Raw genomic sequence first — 19,806 nt, 5'->3', positions numbered from 1 at the left:
GACATCTAGCCTCCACCAAAAACTTCCCATTATCACAGGAGCAGGAGATTTGAAGGCAGCCGCGATCATGGCCAGACGGAGTCTGCCGTATACGCCACGATCATGCTTGATGGAGTATAGGGGTTAATAGTATGGATTGCTGTGTTGCATCCTGGACAGGCATCAGCGATGGAGTCATCCAGCCTCTTCTGATAACTTAAGAGGGCTGGATGATGACCACATCTCAGCCTGGCCAGGTGGACCCTGTCCTCACGTGTGAGATAGGATTCAGAAGAGTGGATATCAGGAGGCCTTGCATGCAGCTGTGTGTTGTCTTTAAGTGACTGAATGGAGCGGTGAGTGATTTGAGTATGGATATGCTTCTGGAAGCTGGTCTGAGGCGGGCGAGGGGGGAGAGATGACAGTATTTGAGTATGATATTGTGTGCTGGGTGTTGTTTTGATGTTCCTTGGTGTGTGAGTGTGGATGTGCTGCCATGTAGTGTAGTGGATGGTGTGGGTTTCTGGAGCTGCAGCAAGAATTTGGGTGCCTCTCATGTCTAGATGATCCTTGACTGAAGACTTTGGTTTCTTGGTGTAGGCTAGGTGGTCTTTGGGTGTAGTAGCTGTGCAGCCTGTGATTATTTTTAGGGCCTTGTTCTGTATGGTCTGTAGAGTGTTGTAGTCTGTTTTAGTGAGGTCAGAAGCCCAAGCAGTGCTTGCATAATTCATCACAGAATGTATATATTGTTTGTATACTGTGGTGGGGGTTTCTTTGTTGTGTCCAAATGTTGTTTGGGCAAGTGACCTCAAGGCACTGAGTCTTGATGTTAATTTATCTTTAATGTTTGTGATGTTTTGTTTAAATGACATTGTTGTATTTTACTTTGTATGTTACACCAAGGATTTTGTGTGTGTGTGTGTGTGTGTGTGTGTGTGTGTGTGTGTGTGTGTGTGTTTGTATGGTATGGGAGTGTTGTTTGTGGTGAGGTGTGGAATATAACTGTGTTCTGCTGTCCAGTTTGTGAGAAGGGTCACTGTAGATTTAGCTGGGGCTATTTTGAGCCTGTTTTTGGTGAACCATTTGTGAAGTGTGTTGAGGTAAGGTTGGAGGATGTGTGCCGCTGTGCATTTTGGTGTGCACATGTAAATGGTGTCCACATAGGAAGCTAGCCTATGTGTATTTGTGGTGTGTGGGGTGTGGGTATGTCGTGCATGTATAAGTTAAAGAGAGTACCATAGGGGACAGAACATATTCTTGGGATGCCATTTGTGAAGTTACTGATGTTCGAAGACTGACCGGCAAATGTTACGTGTGCACATCTGCCTGCTGAGTAGTTTGCAAGCCATCTTTTTGAGTTATTGTGCATGTTTGTGTTGAATATTTTGTTTTTGAGGTTGTGGCAGAGGATGGCATCAAAAGCTTTCCTAATGTCGTGTGTGACTAGGAGTGTTCTGTGTGGTAGCCTAGCTTAATTGAGACCATCAAAAACTCTGTGAAAGGTCTGTAAGAAGAATGTTTGCGGAGTGTAGTTGGCCTAAAACCATGTTGTGATGGGGCTAGTGGGGTATGAGGTTTAACAGGTTGTAGTACCGGTCATTCAGTGACTTTAGAGGGGGTACAGAGGGGTGTGATGGGGTGTTGTGAGGAAGGTAACGTGGGGTCTTTGTTGGGTTTGGGGATAGTGATGATAGTGCCATGCTTCCAGATGTTGGGTATTATGTTGTGTGAGTAGCTGTGGTTTGATATGTTGGTGAGTGCTTGTATGCCGTGTGGTCCAAGGTGTTTAAGGTGTACAGTGAGTCCTCGAAATACGAAAACTCGATGTACGAAATTCCAGTGGTTCGAAAGCGATGAATGTAGGACGAATTCCACAATACGAAAGTATCTGTCTCGAAGGTATGAAAACGATACGAGAGGAAATACGAAAAATTCAAAATGGGCGCTCTGCACAGCACTGCGCTCACTTGCGGCGAGAAAACGAACTAACCCCTCGCTGGTAAACACATTTTCGTGCACTTCTCAGTCGAGCCATGTCCGTCCTTTCCTCTCAGCTTCACTGTACGTTACGCAGTTTTTCACTGTTCTTCCTTGTTTTGTATTTTCACCATGCCTCCCAAGTGCCCTGCATCATCTCCAGCATCCGGGGAACCAGCTGCCAAAAAGAAACAGCACCATATTCTGACTCTGGAGAGGAAATTGGACCATTACACAGCTTCAGAAACACCTGCACCAGTCGAGGAAGTACCAGAAGAGCACTAGGGTCCCACCACGTGACTTAGCACCATATCAACGACACGAATTTCCAGCCGCAGCACAGGTCTATATTTAACTGTACAGTGTACTAGTACTCTAGTAATTAGTTGTATGTTTTATTTTTTTATATCTGTACAATAGTATAGTACTGTATACGTGTATTGCATACTTCTAAATAGGAGGGGTAAAGTTATTGTGGGGTCCAATGGGGTCCTGGATTACATCCCCCCCTTTATATGTATACAGTATTTTTAATGGGGAAAATCGTTCAAATATACGAAATTTCAGATTACGAAAGTTTTTTTTTGGTCCCTATCCCTTTCGTATTTCGAGGACTCTGTATGTTGCTTAATGTTGTCTGGTCCACAGGCAGATGAGTGCTTAAGGTTGCTAATGATGTGCTTAGTCTGGTTGTAAGTGAAAGGAGCGAAGTCTGGGTCTGTGGGGAACTGTTTCTTGCGTCGGATGACATGTCAGTCATCGCGATGGGGGTTTAGATGGCTGACGTGAAAAGTGATTGATGAGAATGTTTGCTTGTTGTTTGTTTGAAGGAATGGTGTCTGTTGTTGTGATGGCAGGGTGCGATTGTGTAGTGTTGCTGTTGGAGAGTGTGATGCTGTTTAGTGTTTTGTAGAGTTTGCTGGTGTTTGTTTTGTGATCAAATGTTTGGAGATAATTGTTCCATTTAGTGTTTGCTATTGTGATACTTTAGTGTTTATTTGAGTGTTGAGTTCTTGTATTTATTGTACGGTGTCTTCTGTATGGGGTGTTGAGTGTGGTAGTGTGTCCTGTTGACTGATGAGGCTTTGAATTTCTGGTGTGAAGTTAAGGTTGTGTCTCTTTCTGTTGCCTTTAGGGATGTCTCTTTTGTTAGCATTTTGAATATTTGTGTTGAAAGTGTGCACAGTGGTGTTGATGTTTGCGATGGATTTAGTGTTTAATGTTTCAAAGTGTTGCCCTGTTTCAGTTATGAAGGCCTCCCAGTTGGCTTTCATATACTGTAATTAGTGTGTGTGTGTCTGTGGCCAGTTGGGGTGATTCTGGTTTTGGTAGTGATGATGATTGGGAGGTGGTCAGAGCCAAGGGTTTTGTCCACTCTTCAGGATGTGGGGGCAAGGTTTGGGGAACAAAAGATGATGTCTGGGGATGATGGGAGGAAGAAGGCTTGGTGTGGGATATGGGTATGTTGATGGAGATTACTGAGTATGAAAAGAGTATCTGTTTGGGATTGTAGTACCAGCCCTCTGTGTGTGTCAGGGTTGTTGACATGCCAGGCCGAAGCCTTGGCGTTGAAATCGCCACCCAGGATAATGTTGGGTATGTTAGTGATGTGGTTTATTTGTGGAGAGTAATTGTGTGGTACTGTGGGGGACAATTGGGGAAATGTATGTATTGGTGATTGTTATGTGTGATTTACTGCCAGTGTATATTTTAATTGATTGTATGTCTGTTGTGGTGCCATGTGGGGGGAGAAGTGACTGTGTGTGCACTAGTATCTGAAAAGTTGATGTATTTGTGTATCAGGGTGTTGAGTCCACCGCCACTGCTGTTGACCTGGTCTTGTCTAATGGTGGTGAAATTATGAAATGTAGTTTTTTTGTGTGTTCTACATAGTTTTGTTTCTTGTAAGATGACATGTATATGTTTTGTTATTTGATGAATTTTGAGAGTTCTTGTTGTTTGATGTTTATGCCGTCTTTGTTTATTTGAAGAATATTCATGTTGTGTATACGATGTGTGTTGGGTGCTGCAGCATGGCGGGGGAGGGAGGTAAGGGTGTGTGTGGAGGGGAAGGGGTAGGAGAAGGTTGTGATGAAGATAAGGGTTGGGATGAATTAGATTGGGGTGGAATGGAAGGGGTTGGGGGATTGGATGGTGTGGGAAGGATCGGTGGGTTAGTCTGAGGAGTGTGGAGGAAGTAGGAGTGGGATTGGTGGGGGGGTTAGTGGGTGGGGGTAAGGAGCATAAGGAGCAGGTCCAGGTATTTGTGTAATATTTTCTGGATGCAAGAGTTGTGCAGGTCTAATGGGTCCAGTTCTTGCGGGAATTGCACTGAACTGAACCCTTTGTCTGTCGGCTCGAAGTGATAGGTTTTGAGCATGTTGGACATATGTATTTGTTGGTGGGTCCTGGATTGCTCTTAGTGTCTGCAGCTAGAAGTTGTCAAGAAATGACCACCGAGGAGTAACTTCTCGGTGTAGAAAAAAACTGTGTTGTGTGTCTTGTGTTGAGAGATGTGGTACTTGCCAGGGCGACCGAAGCTACTCCCAGGTTCTTGGACCCTGTGAGGGGCTGGGGAGGGGTGTGGTAGGTTTGCCCCCATGCTGTCCTCATATTCTGCTTCGACAGCTTCTGGGGGATAGACTCACAGCAAAGATGCCACCGTTCCAGGTCACCTGAGTTGAGTTAGCATATTACAGTAGGTGTTTTGCATATTGAGATCCTGCAAATTAGGAGACCCTGCTTTTGTATATATTCCAGTACAGTAAAAGTCCTCTCTATTGCCATCTTCAGGACCAAGCAGGCGCTTAAAGAGCAGAAACTGTCGAATGACCGGGAAAATCTGCCAAAAAGTTTCTAGCAATCATGGTCAGTCACCCCAGTGCAATCACAGTATTATTGGTCATCCCTAAGCACTAAATATTTACTAAGCAACTTATATATAATGTATTTAATGATACATTACAACTGAAATTACCTTTACCTAGGTGCATTTCCATATCTATGTCGTAAAATACACGATAAAGGTTCCAGACTTTTGAAAGGTCCTGCTCACAAAGCTAGACACTCATTAGTCATAATGGCCAATGGTGCATGCAGTGCTGGTGAACAGAAATCTTCAGAAGTGCTATGCTCAACTTTTAAATGCAATAAGCTATAGGTGTTTTGTTCAGATTTTCACACTAGATGTAGAAGACAATCTAATATTTATTGGCGTTATACTGTTATGAAAAGGGCCAGATCTAGCGCCAAATTGGCCACTATGGGTGCACAGGCACCAGCGATGAGCTGGCGGCCCCATCGTGGGTGCCATTTGGCTCAGCAAATGTGCTGGAAGAGCAGACAACATTCAAAATGGAACTATTTATGAAAACCTCCAAAAGACCAGCAATACCGTAAGACCAGATGCCGAATGAGAGGACTTTTACTGTATGTGTACAGTAGTCCCTCATTTATCCGGGCACTCAGAATCTGGATGTAAACTTCCCCAAGAACTTCAACTGGCCAGCCGACATGTTCAAACGTTCAGTATCATGGTCACTGGCCTCGAGCTGTGAGCGGGAAGTAGTCTGTAACCCACAACCAGAACTAAAATGTCCATCCGCCTCTGTACTGAATGGTCAAAGTCGTGCGCTTGTTGTATCACTCCCAATGAACTTCCAGCACCCGAATAATACGACTGTAACCTGCTTGGCAGTGTCAGAATGTCTGTACGCATTCCCCACCAAACTTCCAGTGCATGGCCACGGGGCTAAGTCTTTCCCAACTGCCAAACTGCCACCTCCATCAGACAGAGACCACAAGCCACAAGTACATGTTCGGTGACAGCGACTGTCCACCTCTCTACCGAATGACGAAAGTCCCCCGGTCATGGTGAGTTGTGTTTCTGCATGGCTGCTTGGTGTCTAACAGACTGCAAGCCACCAGTAAATACAGTGAGTCCTTGAAATACCAAAACTCGAGGTACGAATTTCCAATGGTACGAAAGTGATAAATGTAGGACAGATTCCACAATACGAAAGTATCTGCCTTGATGGTACGAAAAATGATATGAGAGGAAATACGAAAAATTCAAAATGGGTACACTGCACAGCGCCGTGCTCTCTTGCAGCGAGAAAACAAACTAACCCCTCTCTGGTAAACACATTTTCGTGTGCTTCCCACTCGAGTCACGTCTGTTCTCTTCTCTCAGCTTCGCTGTAAGTTACGCTGTTTTTCGCTGTTCTTCACCTTTTTGTATTTTCACCATGCCTCCCCAGCGCCCTGCATCATCTCCAGCATCCGGGGAACCAGGTGCAAAGAAGAAACAGCATCGTACTGTCACTTTTAAGAGGAAATTGGAAGTACAGTAGTTAGATTGATTTATTTACCCATAAATGTACAATGAAAGACACAACTATCTGCCCAGTTCAGTCTGAAGAAAATTTACACCAGGCGAAATACAGTGAAAACCCCGTTTCTACTAGTGTGTGTTTCAAATGGTTCGATTTTTCCACGCTATATTTGTCAGACTTTGGGAAGATACTTGTCTTTCATTGTACACTTGAAGCAGCAGAAAGACCTTATCAATTCAATGCATAATCCTCCAGCTAGTTTCTGTAATTTTCTGACAACTTTCAGTTTGGCAAATTACTTTTGCCAAAAAATTTCCTCCCCGTTATTATCGTCACATTCACCCATGATCATTTCCAGCGCAGTGGAAGAAACTCAGCGTGCTCAAAGGTGGATATCGTTTCCCAATTTCCCAACTGGAGGTTAGGTTAGGTTAAAATTATTAGGTACAGATAAGCTCGGTTAGGCCAGGTTTAGTTAAACGCTTAGGGAAGAACAGTCCTTTCCGCTATTATGTTAACGAAACAAATAAGAGTTGTCACACCAGAACAGCAAAAAATGACGGGGAAACAGATTTAATAAGAAACGTTTACTGTATTTACCAACCCAGAAATAATCTGAAAAATCTAACTGACTATCAGGAAGAACTGATTTGGTAAGATGCTTTTACTGCTTAAAGTAAAACGTATGTTTAGCCCCCCTCAGTGGCTGTGGGTTCAGATAATTGCGTGCTCCCGTGGTCGGCCTTGGGATCATTTTTTCAAAGTTCTAAAATCAATTTCTTTTTCTTACATATGTGAAAAGACTCGTCTGGCACACCTGGCTTTTTTTTTTTTTTTTTTTTATTATTTTTTCCCCTAAACCCATCCTGTGATTTGCTGTGATTCGTGTAAGAATGAATAAAATTAGGATGCGTTTTACATCAGCATGTATACATCAGCCGAAAACATCTGGGACGAAGTGAACTGTGAACGCCAGACTGTTTGAGGTGGTAGAGTAGGGTCGTGTAAACACACCAGTGACCCTCATTCCCTTCCCAGAATTGCTCGCAGTTTTTTTTTAGCTCACCCTAACTCAACGTCACGGACACCAGTACAGTAAGGCACTGTTCAGGGCCAGCAGCTATGAAAACGATAATGGAATACATTATTGTTTGTATCAGTCCTTTCTCTTTCACTCATACACATAAGAACAAACAAAAGAATGAGCAGCAAATGTACACTAACTCTAAGGAGCATATTTCAACTGTGCTCAGCCGGTCCGAAATATATTGGGAATAGTGATACCGAACGAAGAATGTGTGATTTGGTGTTGATTGCAGAGAACGAAAGGGAGGTGTAGGAAAGGTTTAGGAAGTGGAGAGATGGTATGGGGCACAAGGGCATAAGGGTAAATGCAGATAAAACAAAAGTGATGATATCTAGGGTTGGTGGCAGTACTGTCAAAGACGAGGCAGAGTGGCCATGTGCAGTTTGCCACAAGGGCGTGGGAAGTAATTCTATCTTGTGCAGTGTTTGTGATAAATGGGTGCACAGGAGATGTAGTGGTATCAGAGGTAGACTCCGAGATAATGCTGATTTTATGTGTACGGTGTGTCGGGGAGAGCATGTGAAGATTGTCAGACATGAAAGGATTGAACTTGCTGGTGAATCTCTTGAGTGTGTGGAAGAGTTTTGTTATTTGGGAGACATGTTGTGTGCTGGAGGTGGGGCTGGAGCTAGCTCTGTGGCTAGGGTGAGAAGTGGTTGGAAGAAGTTCAGGGAGCTCTTGCCTCTTCTGACATTGAGAGGGCTCTCCCTACGTGCTAAGGGGTCTTTGTATGCAGCATGTGTTAGGAGTGTAATGCTGTATGGTAGTGAGACCTGGACAATAAAGGAGGAGGATATTCGCTGGCTCAGACGTACAGAAATGACAATGATTAGGTGGATGTGTAGTGCCTCCCTGCGTGCAAGGTCCGAGGGGGGCTGGGTTTACGATGGAATAGTTGAGAGGTAGGAGTGTATTGGTGTTGTGATGAGGAGAGGTAGATTGAGATGGTTTGGGCATGTGGAGAGGATGGGGATGATAATTGGGTGAGGAAGGTGAGAAGTGTTAATATTGGGGATGGGGTTTTTAGGGGTAGACCGAGAAAGACATGGGACGAGGTCATTAAGTTTGACCTCAGGGTTAAGGGACTGAACAGGGAGGCTGCAATGGATTGTGCAGCATGGAAAGCCGCCATCAGGTGACCAAGGTCGATGCATGCAAGCATGTTGGAGCCTTTAAAAATGAAATGAAATGAAACGTTGACAGACTAATGAGCCTTACCACAAAATAGTATCGTATTACTGTATTTACTTTTACAGTACCCTCGTGTCCAAGACAGGTTTGTCTGAGATGTTTTGCATCCAAGATGGAGACCATAAATAATAATCCAAAATATTGCCGTAATACAGTTGCATACGTCCAATATGGAGCCAGTGGTTCATAACAGCCCAGAGCCGAAGAGAATGCAGCTATTATGGTCTCACCCGGTTCAACACAGTTCCCATGCCCGGGAGAGTGACGTGGTTGAGATGTTATCCAATAAAATATTGGCAACTGGTCATGTGATGAGCAAGTGTGGCTTGCTTTTGTCTCACCAGAGCATCGTGGACACACTTACTGCGTGTTGCCCTCAGCATTTGCTCTTAGGTTATTGCCTCTCCTTACATAAACGTGCCTAGGAAACTGTATGCTAACCATTTGAATCGCCACCTTCCACCTCAGGATACAAAGTTGGAGATAAATGAGCTACTAAGCTGGAGATAAGCTCAGAAACACACACTTTCAAGGTGAGGAAATTTGGTGCCAAAATAGGTCTAAGTTGATGTTTTTAGGGACACTTTTTGAAGATTTTGTTACTATTAATTTTTTCCATAACATCTTGTGTTGGTCCAAGACGTTTTTCGCCCTGGATGGGACCCTCAGGCGACAATATTACTATCTTGGACACGAGGATTCTGTATTTTAAATTCATTTCTGTATGACAAAGGAAGCACAAAAATTTGCTTACTGAATAAAAATCAGTTTGAAAGGAACCAGCCCGCCTCCTCCCATGACTGCAGCTGAGTTTTTGCACCAAGAAAGTTTGGAGCTTGGCAATTAACATATCGCAGCTGTGCCGCTATTACTATTGAACATATTAAGTCATGTATCTGTCATGTCTGGTACGCTACCACAGTATCATAACCATCTTGTAATTTTCCTTATTTATTTCCTTCATTAATTTCCTCAAAATTGGAGGGATTGAATACAGAATTAGGAAAACGAAATGTCACTGGCTTTGCTTACTCAGTACAGTTTTCTCCCTAACAAAAGTTTAAAGGCACGTAGGCTAATAATTATTTATACCAACAGTGCTGTATAAGGTATTTGATTCTATACACGTGAAGTTGTTGAAATCTTAAATAAAAGTTTTGTTGCTTTGATTAGTAAGAGCACCTGACATGCTCGCCCAACGCTGACATGGCAAGACTGGCTTCCCTCACCTCCCAGAACTCCTACTTGGGCCGATGGGTGAGTGGATGGGACCAAGGGGGTGGTGCACAAGAGACTCTGGCTAATTCTACCTGGATTGTGATTATTTCTTTCGTGCTCCTGGCAGGGGAAGGATTGAACTTAATCAGGGATATTTTGATTCACTAAATAAACCTTTCCTCCTGGAATAAGTGTGAGTAGAAGTTATGCAGCTTTTCATGAATCTGCATGGGTGGGAGGGTGCACCCTTTATCTCATGGCTGGAGAGTAGGGCTTGATAATTAATGATGGAATTTTTTTTATAAAGAGATGTCATGTTGACTGACAGCTTTATAGTGAAGAACATGTTAAGTGAAAGTATTAAATGAGTGAATAATGTTTTTGTGACAGAAGTATCAAATTTTTTTGTTTGGTGAAGCTCACAATAAGGTGGAGAGCTTTTGGTGGTCGAGTATATATAGTAGTGTGTGTGTGTGTGTGTGTGTGTGTGTGTGTGTGTGTGTGTGTGTGTGTCTGGCAGTATTCCCAATTTACGTTCAGTCTCACATAGGGAGCAGGCATTGTAAAAGGATGCAGTTGCAGAATGTGTCCTTTCGTTTATTCTCGGGTATCCTTCCCAAGGAAGTTATCCTTAATAACATTGTAGACCAAGCAGATCAAACATGAATTTCCACATGCACTTAACTATACTGTATACAGTAACTGTACTCTGAAAGCCTTTGTCACCTAAGCGTATGCATGAAGCGCTGGGTAAGGACAGGTCACATCCCCAGTGATAGACAGGGGTGTTCCCCAGCCCTACAGGCCATTTATCTTTTAGGACCAGTACACATGGTTGGTGTGTATGGTAGAGCTGCTTGCCAGTGTGTATAATAGAGCTGCCTGTCCATGCCAAGCATTATGAAGCTTGTACAATACAAAAGTACAAGCAGTACATACATAATGAAGGTGTACTGTATCAAATTTAAGGGTGCATAGGTATAGTAATATGTGGCAGCACAAACTGGTTCTCTCAAATACACATCAGTGTTTGTTGGTGTGACCTTTACTATAGACTGCACCTTCTGACAGTTTGGCAGTGAAAAAATGGTATGCTGTTAATAATATATATATATATATATATATATAGAAAGTGGCAAGACAGAGTTACAAATGCAAGAGTAAGGGATACTACGAGAGTGGAACCAGTTAATGAATATGTGAGACTGCCTCGCTGGAAGTGGCTGGGGCACATATACAGAAAAGAAGGTAGTTTAATACAGGATGTGCCAGAATGGACTGCTAGAGGAAGAAGAGGTGGAGGTAGGCCAAGGGAAACCTGGTTGAGGACAATGAAAAAAGAAGCAGGAGAGGAGTGTTGGTGGGACCTGAAGGAGATGGCAAGAGACAAATATTGGTGTATATATATATATATATATATATATATATATATATATATATATATATATATATACCCATTCATCCATCCATCATCCAGTCATACGTTGCCCCATGAGGAGCGTAGGAGCCCGGGGCCAGGCAGTTGGTCCCAACATTTAAGATGAGAATGACCAACCTCACTCATCCCTGAGTGGCATTACATGAGCAGTCAACCCCAACCATCCCTTGGATATAAACCTTCACTGGCTCAATCCGATTGGAGTGCAATAATTACCCACTAAACCACCAGGCACCAAAATTTGGTTATATGGTTACCTCCCAGCATAGTAAAGGTTTCCTGGTGCACAGGAAACCATTTGGCTTGTCACTCAGTGTAGAGTCACCCACAGGCTGAAGGAAGTGGAAAGAATGAAGGAAAGAAAGACAGAAGAGTGAGTGTAAAGTCACCCGTAGGCAGAAGGACAAGGAAAGAGTGAAGGAAAGACAGAAGAGAATAGGAGGAAAGAAGGATATATATATATATATATATATATATATATACTGTATATGTATGTATGTATGTATCAGATTAATGAAGTGCTTTATCTTGAAAAGCATTCTAAATGAACACTTGTGAAATGAGGAATTCAGTTGTTTTTTTATTATGTGTGAGATGTGAATTAAAAGATAATAATCACTAACACCAGTAAACAAGTATTCCTGGTCAAGGATCACATGAACATGGAAAGTACACAGTTCATTGCTCCAGCACAGGATCCATCCCACCAAGTTAACTTTATTACACCACTCCCATCATCATCATCCCTCCTCCTTCCATCACTGCACTCCACAAACATAAATATACGTAAATATATAACTGCCACAGTCATCAAGAGCCTCCTGCCAAACATCTTGTATGAGTCCCCACCAGGCAAAATGAAGCCTTAGAGACTGCCCTGCCCACAGAAACATGATAGCATCTAGTGAGACTATAATGTGAGCATCACCTGTCCCAGCTTTAGTGCCAAAAATAACTCACAAACAGTTCTCACTAAAATGCAGTTAGCATATCACAACACATTTACCATACTCACCCCAAGTAGTTCTCATTAAAATGCAACCCACATATCACAACACGTTTACCGTACTCACCCCAAACATTTCTCATTAAAGTGTAACCCACATATCACAACACATCTACCATACTCACCCCATAAACCTCACTTTCACAACCAAAGTATTCCTTCAACTTAACCTCAAAAGATCTCTGAGAGCTCCCAGAGCAATTTCCAATTTCCAGCAGTTCACAGAGTTTATTCCTTGATGAAGATGAGGCCACAGAAACAAGGAGAAGCAACTTCTAATCTTGTTTCTCTAAGTTGATGTTGCCTGGTTGTACTTTAGTATAAGAAAGTAAAAGTATCTGTTGTTCTTCCAGGCACTGGAGAATCAGGGAAGTCCACCTTCATTAAGCAAATGCGTATTATCCACGGTGCTGGCTACAACGATGAAGACAAGCGAAGTTATATTAAGCTGGTCTTCCAGAACATCTTCATGGCTATGCAGTCCATGATCAGAGCCATGGAACTCCTGCAGATATCATATGGAGATGCTGCAAATGTTGTAAGTATGATATTTAATGTAGAAGGAGTAGATATCTTGTAGCAGTTTTATTTCAGGTGGAGTACTTTTTTATTTCAGGTGGAGTCTATCTATCTATCTATAGCCCGACGCCCTAATCCCACAAAGGGTGGCCGCAGACAAGACGCCTCCAAGTCACTCTGTCACCCACCATTTGACTACCCTCCCCCCCAACTCACCCCCCCCTCCCTCATATACCTCTCAACTCCATCCCTCCACCTCATCCTCGGTCTACCCCTCCCTCTCCCTCCCTCCACCTCACCTACATACACCCTCTTCGTCAGTCTTTCATTCTCCATTCTCTCCACATGTCCAAACCACCTCAGTGTATTTCTCCTAATCTTTTCAACCACATCCACATCTACCCCACAACGTTCCTTCACTTCTTCATTCGTCAACCTGTCCCTCCACGTCACTCCACATGCTCCTCTCAAGTAACTCATTTCCACTGCTCTCACTCTTGACTTGTTCCCCTCTTGCAAGGTCCACGCCTCGCTTCCATACGTCAGGGTAGGGATCACAATACCATCATGCAGTGACTTCTTAACTTCCATACTCACCTCCCTATTTCTCATCACTGCTTTCAGTGTACCAACAACCTTTCTTCCCTGCTGTACCCTTTCACGTACTTTATCCCCCAAAGTTCCATCCTTACTCATCACACTACTCAAGTACTTGAATGCACTCACATTCCCCATATCCTCACCATCCAACCTCACTGCACATTCCCCATATCCTCACCATCCAACCTCACTGCACATTCCCCATATCCTCACCATCCAACCTCACTGCACATTCTGTGACTTCATTCCTCTCAAATACCATAACTTCACTTTTGTTTACATTAACTTTCAGCTTCCTCCTCCTACACACTGTCCCAAATTCATTCACCAAACCTTGCAACTCCCATTCATCTTCACTCAACAATACTGTATCATCAGCAAACAGCAACACCGGAAGCTTCCAAATCTCACCCTCATTCATTAGGGCCACCCCCACATCCACTGCCCTACCTTGCACCTCCTTTACAACCCCATCCATATATATATTAAACAGCCATGGAGACATCACACACCCCTGTTTCAGTCCCACATTGAGATCAAAGAACTCACTCACTCATCATCCACTTGCACCGTAGCCCTAGCTCCCTCGTACATACTCTTCACAGCACTCAACAATTTCCCCTCCACTCCATATATTCTTAATACCTTCCACATACCTTGCCTATCTATTCTGTCATAAGCTTTCTCCAAGTCCATGAAGGCAGCATACACTATCCTTCCCTTCTCTAGATACTTCTCCACTAAACATCTTAGAACAAATATCTGATCTACACACCCTTTTCCCATCCTAAATCCCCCTTGTTCTTCTCCAACTAGCTCCTCTGTCATATGCCTAACCCTATCAATGAGTATTCTACCATATATTTTACCAGTCACACTAAGAAGGCAAATACCCCTATGGTTACCACATACTTCTCTCTCCCCTTTTCCTTTGTACAGAGGAACAATTATACCTGATTTCCAGTCCTCTGGAACCCTTCCCTCTTCCCAAGCCAATCTACACAACTTCCATATCCACTCCACAACAATCTCACCCCCATACCTAAGCATTTCACCACACACTCCATCAATTCCTGGGGCCTTTCCCAGCTTAATCTTCTTCATCGCTTCCACTACTTCCGACCTACTGATCTCTTCCTCCCTCCTCTCATCCCTTCTTCTCCCAGCCATTCCCCAACCACTTATACTCACACTGCTCTCACTCTCTACATTCAACAAATCCTCAAAGTGCTCCTTCCATCTCCTCAATTTCTCTCTCTTCTCCACCAACAATCTATTATTCCTATCTTTCACTCCCCAACTATTTCCCCTTTCACACTGCCTTACTTGCTTTACCCCCTTCCAAAACAATTTCTTACTCTCCCTCCATTTCACACTCAGATTCCTCCCAAACTCTTCATCCACTTTCTTCTTACTCTCCTTCACCAGTCTCTTAACCTCCCTTCTCCTGCTCACATATACCTCTCTCTTCTCTCTCTCATCTTCTCACCTACCTCTACTCGCCAACCATTCACCATATGCCTTCTTCTTTTGTTCCACAGCTTGTTTCACCTCATCATTCCACCATGCTGTCCCATGCACACCCTTGCATCCCCTCCTCACTCCACAAACCGCCTCACACGCTGCGCTTATCTCTTCCGTGAATATCTTACATACGTCTTCCACCCCTTCCATCTGCTCTAGCTCATACCTTCCCAGTCTTTCTTCCACTATGCTCTTATACTCTGTCATTTTCTCACTGTCTTGCAATTTCTCCACTCTTCTCACAGGAGCTGCTTCCTCCTGTCTTCCCCTTCGTCTCCTCAACCACTTTCTTTGCAGCTCTACCTTGGCCATCACTAAGTGATGGTCCGAGACTCCATTCCCCCACCCTCTCCACACTCTTGCATCCAACACTTTTCATTCGCTCATCCACACACACGTAGTCTATGATTGCCCTTCGTTCAGCAAGTTCACCATCCATCCTCCTCATTACTCTCCATGTATACTGGTGGATCATCTTATGACGAAAGTAGGTGTTGGCTATTGCCAACCCCTTACCAGCACAGATGTCCACCAAAGCACTACCATTCCCATCTACTTCAGCAGGCACACCCCACTGACCAACCACTCCATCCACTCGTACATTCCCAACTTTGCCATTCATGTCTCCAATCAACAGGACTCTCTCGCTCCTCTCAGACTTGTCCATACATGCTTCTACTCTCGCCCAAAACTCATCTTTCACTCTTGCCACTCGATCCTCTGTTGGAGCATACACACATACAATCGCCCATGCTTGTATACCTACTTTCATCCTCACCCATACAATCCTTGCACCCACTGTTCCATACTCTCTTATATTCTCCTTCCACTTCTTGCTTATCATCAGACATACTCCCTCTCTTGCCCTCTCATTCTCCCTGACTCCCGCACATATACCTACACCATATTCCCATTCTCTCATCCTTTCACCTCTCCATTTAGTTTCAGTCAATCCACATATATCCACTTTTGCATCCTCAAGCACCTGGACAGTTAGCCAGACAGTTTTTTCTGTATCATTCAAGCTTATCTTTTAATACAGGTGGAGTACTTTATTGTATTTTATTCTGATACCAGGTAGAAGAAACTATGAAAAAGTAATTTTTCAAAAAAATGTTATGGTACTGTTGTATGTAGCCACAGGGTAGGAGTGTTGGAATGAGACAGTTGTGTGCCATGTTCTCTTGGTTGTTCAGTAAAGTGTACAGTATAATACAGTGTTTCATTGGATTGTGGGAGCTTGAATGATATAGAAAAAACTGTCTGGCTAATTACTTTTGATTGTTTTCCCACTTAATAAAAATAGTAATTTACCTCCCCTCCCAATAAACACCAGTGTTTCCAGTAAGTATTTCTTTAGTATTTGACACAGTTTGAGCGCTTTTACAGTAAATAAAACTATGATATCATTCATATAAAACCTTAGTCAGCAGAATTGGCAGCAATTTAAATTCAGTAATTGTCTGTCACAACACCTCTGTCTAGATCATAGCTCCTTGAAAATTACAAGGCTTTGAGCTGCCCCCTCAGAGATTCAGCAGAAGTTTATTGCTGCTTGGGTAATGGCAATATATTGTGTAATCTAGGAGCAGTGTCGGAAAAAGATAATTGGTGAACAGCTCTAGGCTCATCAAGGTGCAAGGGAACATCATTTCTTCATAACATCACACTCGAGCACACCAGCAAAAGTTTCAACAGTTCAGAAAGATACTTTGGTTTACCAAACTGAAGAACCTTGAAAGTAATGAAACAGAGTTCAAATTCTGTTCTAGCCTTCACTGCCAGCCAACTCGGAGATCAGGTAGTTGGAATTCTTAAGGGAAGGCCAAAGATAAGCATTGCTGTCATATTCATCATAGACTGAACCTTCCATGGCAGATTATTTTGAAGACCAGTCCATAATGAATTGCAATAATCTGCACAAGACAAAACTAGTGTATGGACAAGCATTAACGCCTAAAAGATGGGTGTCCGCATAGGCTGTCCAAATTTACTAGGGTCAAAAAGTCCAGGTGTCAGCATATGTGGTGACGCCCCCCAAACCCACCAAACCCACCCCACCCACCCAACCCCCCTACCACCACACCCACACAGCACCTGCCACCCACCCCCACCCTCACCCCCCACACCTCCCTCACCCCCAAACCCCCACCACCTCCAACTCCCCCCACCATTCCCCAAATACACTCCACAGCCTCCTACAACCCCTAACCCCCACCCTCCCACCACACCTACCCTCTCTGCCCTCACCTCCCATCCCCCACACCCCCCACGATCCCCAATCCCCCACACCCCCCACGATCCCCAATCCCCCCACCTGATACCCCACCACCCCCACTCCCCTCACCATCCCCCACCATCCCACCACCACCCCTATCTCCCACCTCCTCCTGCCCTCCCCATACCCCTATCACCTTCACCCCACCCTCATACCCCCCAAATCCCCCACCCCTCCAACTCCCACCACCACCCCCACCCTTTTCCCCCACCCCCCTCCTGACCCCCCACTTACCACCCCCATCCTGCCTCCCCACCCCCACCTTTCCCAAGCACCCAGTCCCCATCCCTGCACCACCCCACAACCCCCACACCCCTCCACACCTCCCCCCCACCACAAATCCCCCACCATATCGCACCCGCCGATTATGCCTCTCCAGAGTGTATGTCAAAACATTATGATGCCCGTCTTTTAGGGGTTAAGAAAGCATCGTCCATTAGCAACCTGTCTTACAGAATACTGGTTTCTGATGTGCAGATTACAACTTCAGACAACTTGAGTATTAGTCTTTATAATTTGTTTTTGAATTGAAATGTACACCTGTATTTGAACTGAGCAGTTTGGTTGAAGTTTGGACTATCCAGTCTTCAGGGTCACTGTCAGCGTCACCATCCCATCTGTTTCCCCGAATAATAATGATTTGAGTTATACCATCATATAGCTAAGTCACCTTTCTTTCATCCAGATCTTTTTATCGGACATAAGGGATTTCAGTTTATATTTAGTATCATTAATATCAGCCATCTTAACAGAAAACTTTGTCATTGGTATAAAAATGATAGACACATCATGTGCTTCAAGTAGAGATGATAAACTACAATACTTGTATAAACTGTAAATAGAGTTAGACCTAAAGTTGATCCTTGGGGGACATCAAATGGAAGGGGAGCTGAGTCCGAGTAAGCATGGTCAGCTTCCACAGTTTGAGATCTGCGAGACAGGTATGACTTTAGGATTAAAAGGGCAACATTGTGCAGATACCATAGGAATGCACATCATCCAGCAATAGTTCATGATCCACTTTGTCAGAGGCCACAAATAGACTGAACAACACCAGGAAAGAGGAATCTCACTTTGCCACCAAGTAATTGTGAATCTTTGTCAGTGCAGTTTAAGTTGAATGATATTTCTTATATACCAGCTGAGCAGGGGATACAACTCTTTTTCATTTAAGTAGTGGGAGAAGTTGATTGAGTATAGCCCACTCAGTAATCTTAGACAATGATGACAAATTAGAGACAGGCCGATAGTTTAATATTCTCTGTCAATGGAGACCAGGTTTCTTAAACAGGGCAAGAGCAAGGCACATTTCTTGTACTACACAAAATTACCTTCCAAGAAACATCTGTCTATCTGTCTATAGCCCGATGCCCTAATCCCGTGAAGGGTGGCCACAGACAAAACGCCTCCAAGTTGCTCTGTCACTCACCATTTGACTGCGCTCCCTCCAACTCACTCCTCTCTCTCTCATATACCTCTCAACTCCATCCCTCCACCTCATCCTCGGTTTCCTCCTCCCTCTCCCGTATCCTCGGTCTCCCCCTCCCTCTCCCTCCCACCACTTCACCTACATAACCCTCTTAGTCAGTCTTTCATTCTCCATTCCCTCCACATGTCTAAACCACCTTGGTGTATTACTCCTAATTTTCTCAATCACATCCACATCCACCCCACAATGTTCTTTTACTTCTTCATTCGTCAGCCTGTTCCTCCATGTCACTCCACATGCTTCTCTCACGTAACTCATTTCCACTGCACTCACTCTTGACTTTTTCCCCTCTGGCAAGGTCCACACCTTGCTTACATATGCCAGGGTAGGGATCCCAGTATTATCTTGCATTGCCTTCTTAACTTCCACACTCACCTCCCTATTTCTCGTCACCGCTTTCAATGAACCAACAACCTTTCTTTCCTGTTTTATGCTTTCAGGCACTTCATCCATAAAGTCCCATCATTACTCATCACACTACCCAAGTACTTGAATGCACTTACATTCTCCATATCCTCACCATCCGACCTCACTGTGCATTCTGTGACTTCATTCCTCTCAGACACCATAACTCTACTCATGTTTACATTAACTTTCAGATTCCTCTTCATACACACTGTCCTAAATTCACCCACCAAACTTTGCAACTCCCACTCATCTTCACTCAACAATACTGTATCAGCAAACAGCAACACCGGAATCTTCCACACCTCACTGCCATTTATTAGAGTCACCCCCACATCCACTGCCCTACCTTACACCTCCTTTACAACCCCATCCATGAATATATTAAACAGCCATGGAGACATTACACATCCCTGTTTCAGTCCCACATTTAGTTCAAAGGACTTAGCTCACCATCCACTTGCACCATAGCCTTAGCTCCCTTGTACATATTCTTCACAGCAATCAACAATTTCCCATCCACTCCATATATTCTTTGTACCTTCCACATACCTTACCTGTCTGCTCTGTCATATGCATACTTCAAGTCCATGAAGGTAGCATACACTTTCTTTCTCATCTCTAGATACTTCTTCACAAAACATCTTAGAACAAATATCTGATCTGCACACCCTTTTCCCTTCCTAAATCCTCCTTGTTCTTTTCCAACTATCTCCTTTGTTATTTGCCTAACCTTATCAATAAGTATTCTACCATACAAT

At 43.8% G+C, this 19,806-nt stretch overlaps 1 protein-coding gene across 3 annotated transcripts in view; it reads left to right on the top strand.

Moving 5' to 3' along the window:
* Galphaq (G protein alpha q subunit) overlaps positions 1-19,806 on the top strand; it is a 191,281-nt gene that overhangs the window by 13,101 nt on the left and 158,374 nt on the right. For all 3 annotated transcript variants that reach the window (XM_080267635.1, XM_080267634.1, XM_080267636.1), the window contains exon 2: positions 12,584-12,768. In XM_080267635.1, coding sequence (XP_080123761.1) covers positions 12,584-12,768 — 185 coding nt within the window. The remainder of the gene's footprint in view (positions 1-12,583; positions 12,769-19,806) is intronic.

This window comes from Coenobita brevimanus, chromosome 24 (assembly GCF_032717465.1).
Source record: "Coenobita brevimanus isolate Jiangsu-jjx chromosome 24, ASM3271746v2, whole genome shotgun sequence".
NCBI lineage: Eukaryota > Metazoa > Arthropoda > Malacostraca > Decapoda > Coenobitidae > Coenobita > Coenobita brevimanus.
The sequence above is the reverse complement of the archived record's forward strand: the minus strand, read 5'-3'. Positions and strand labels throughout refer to the sequence as shown.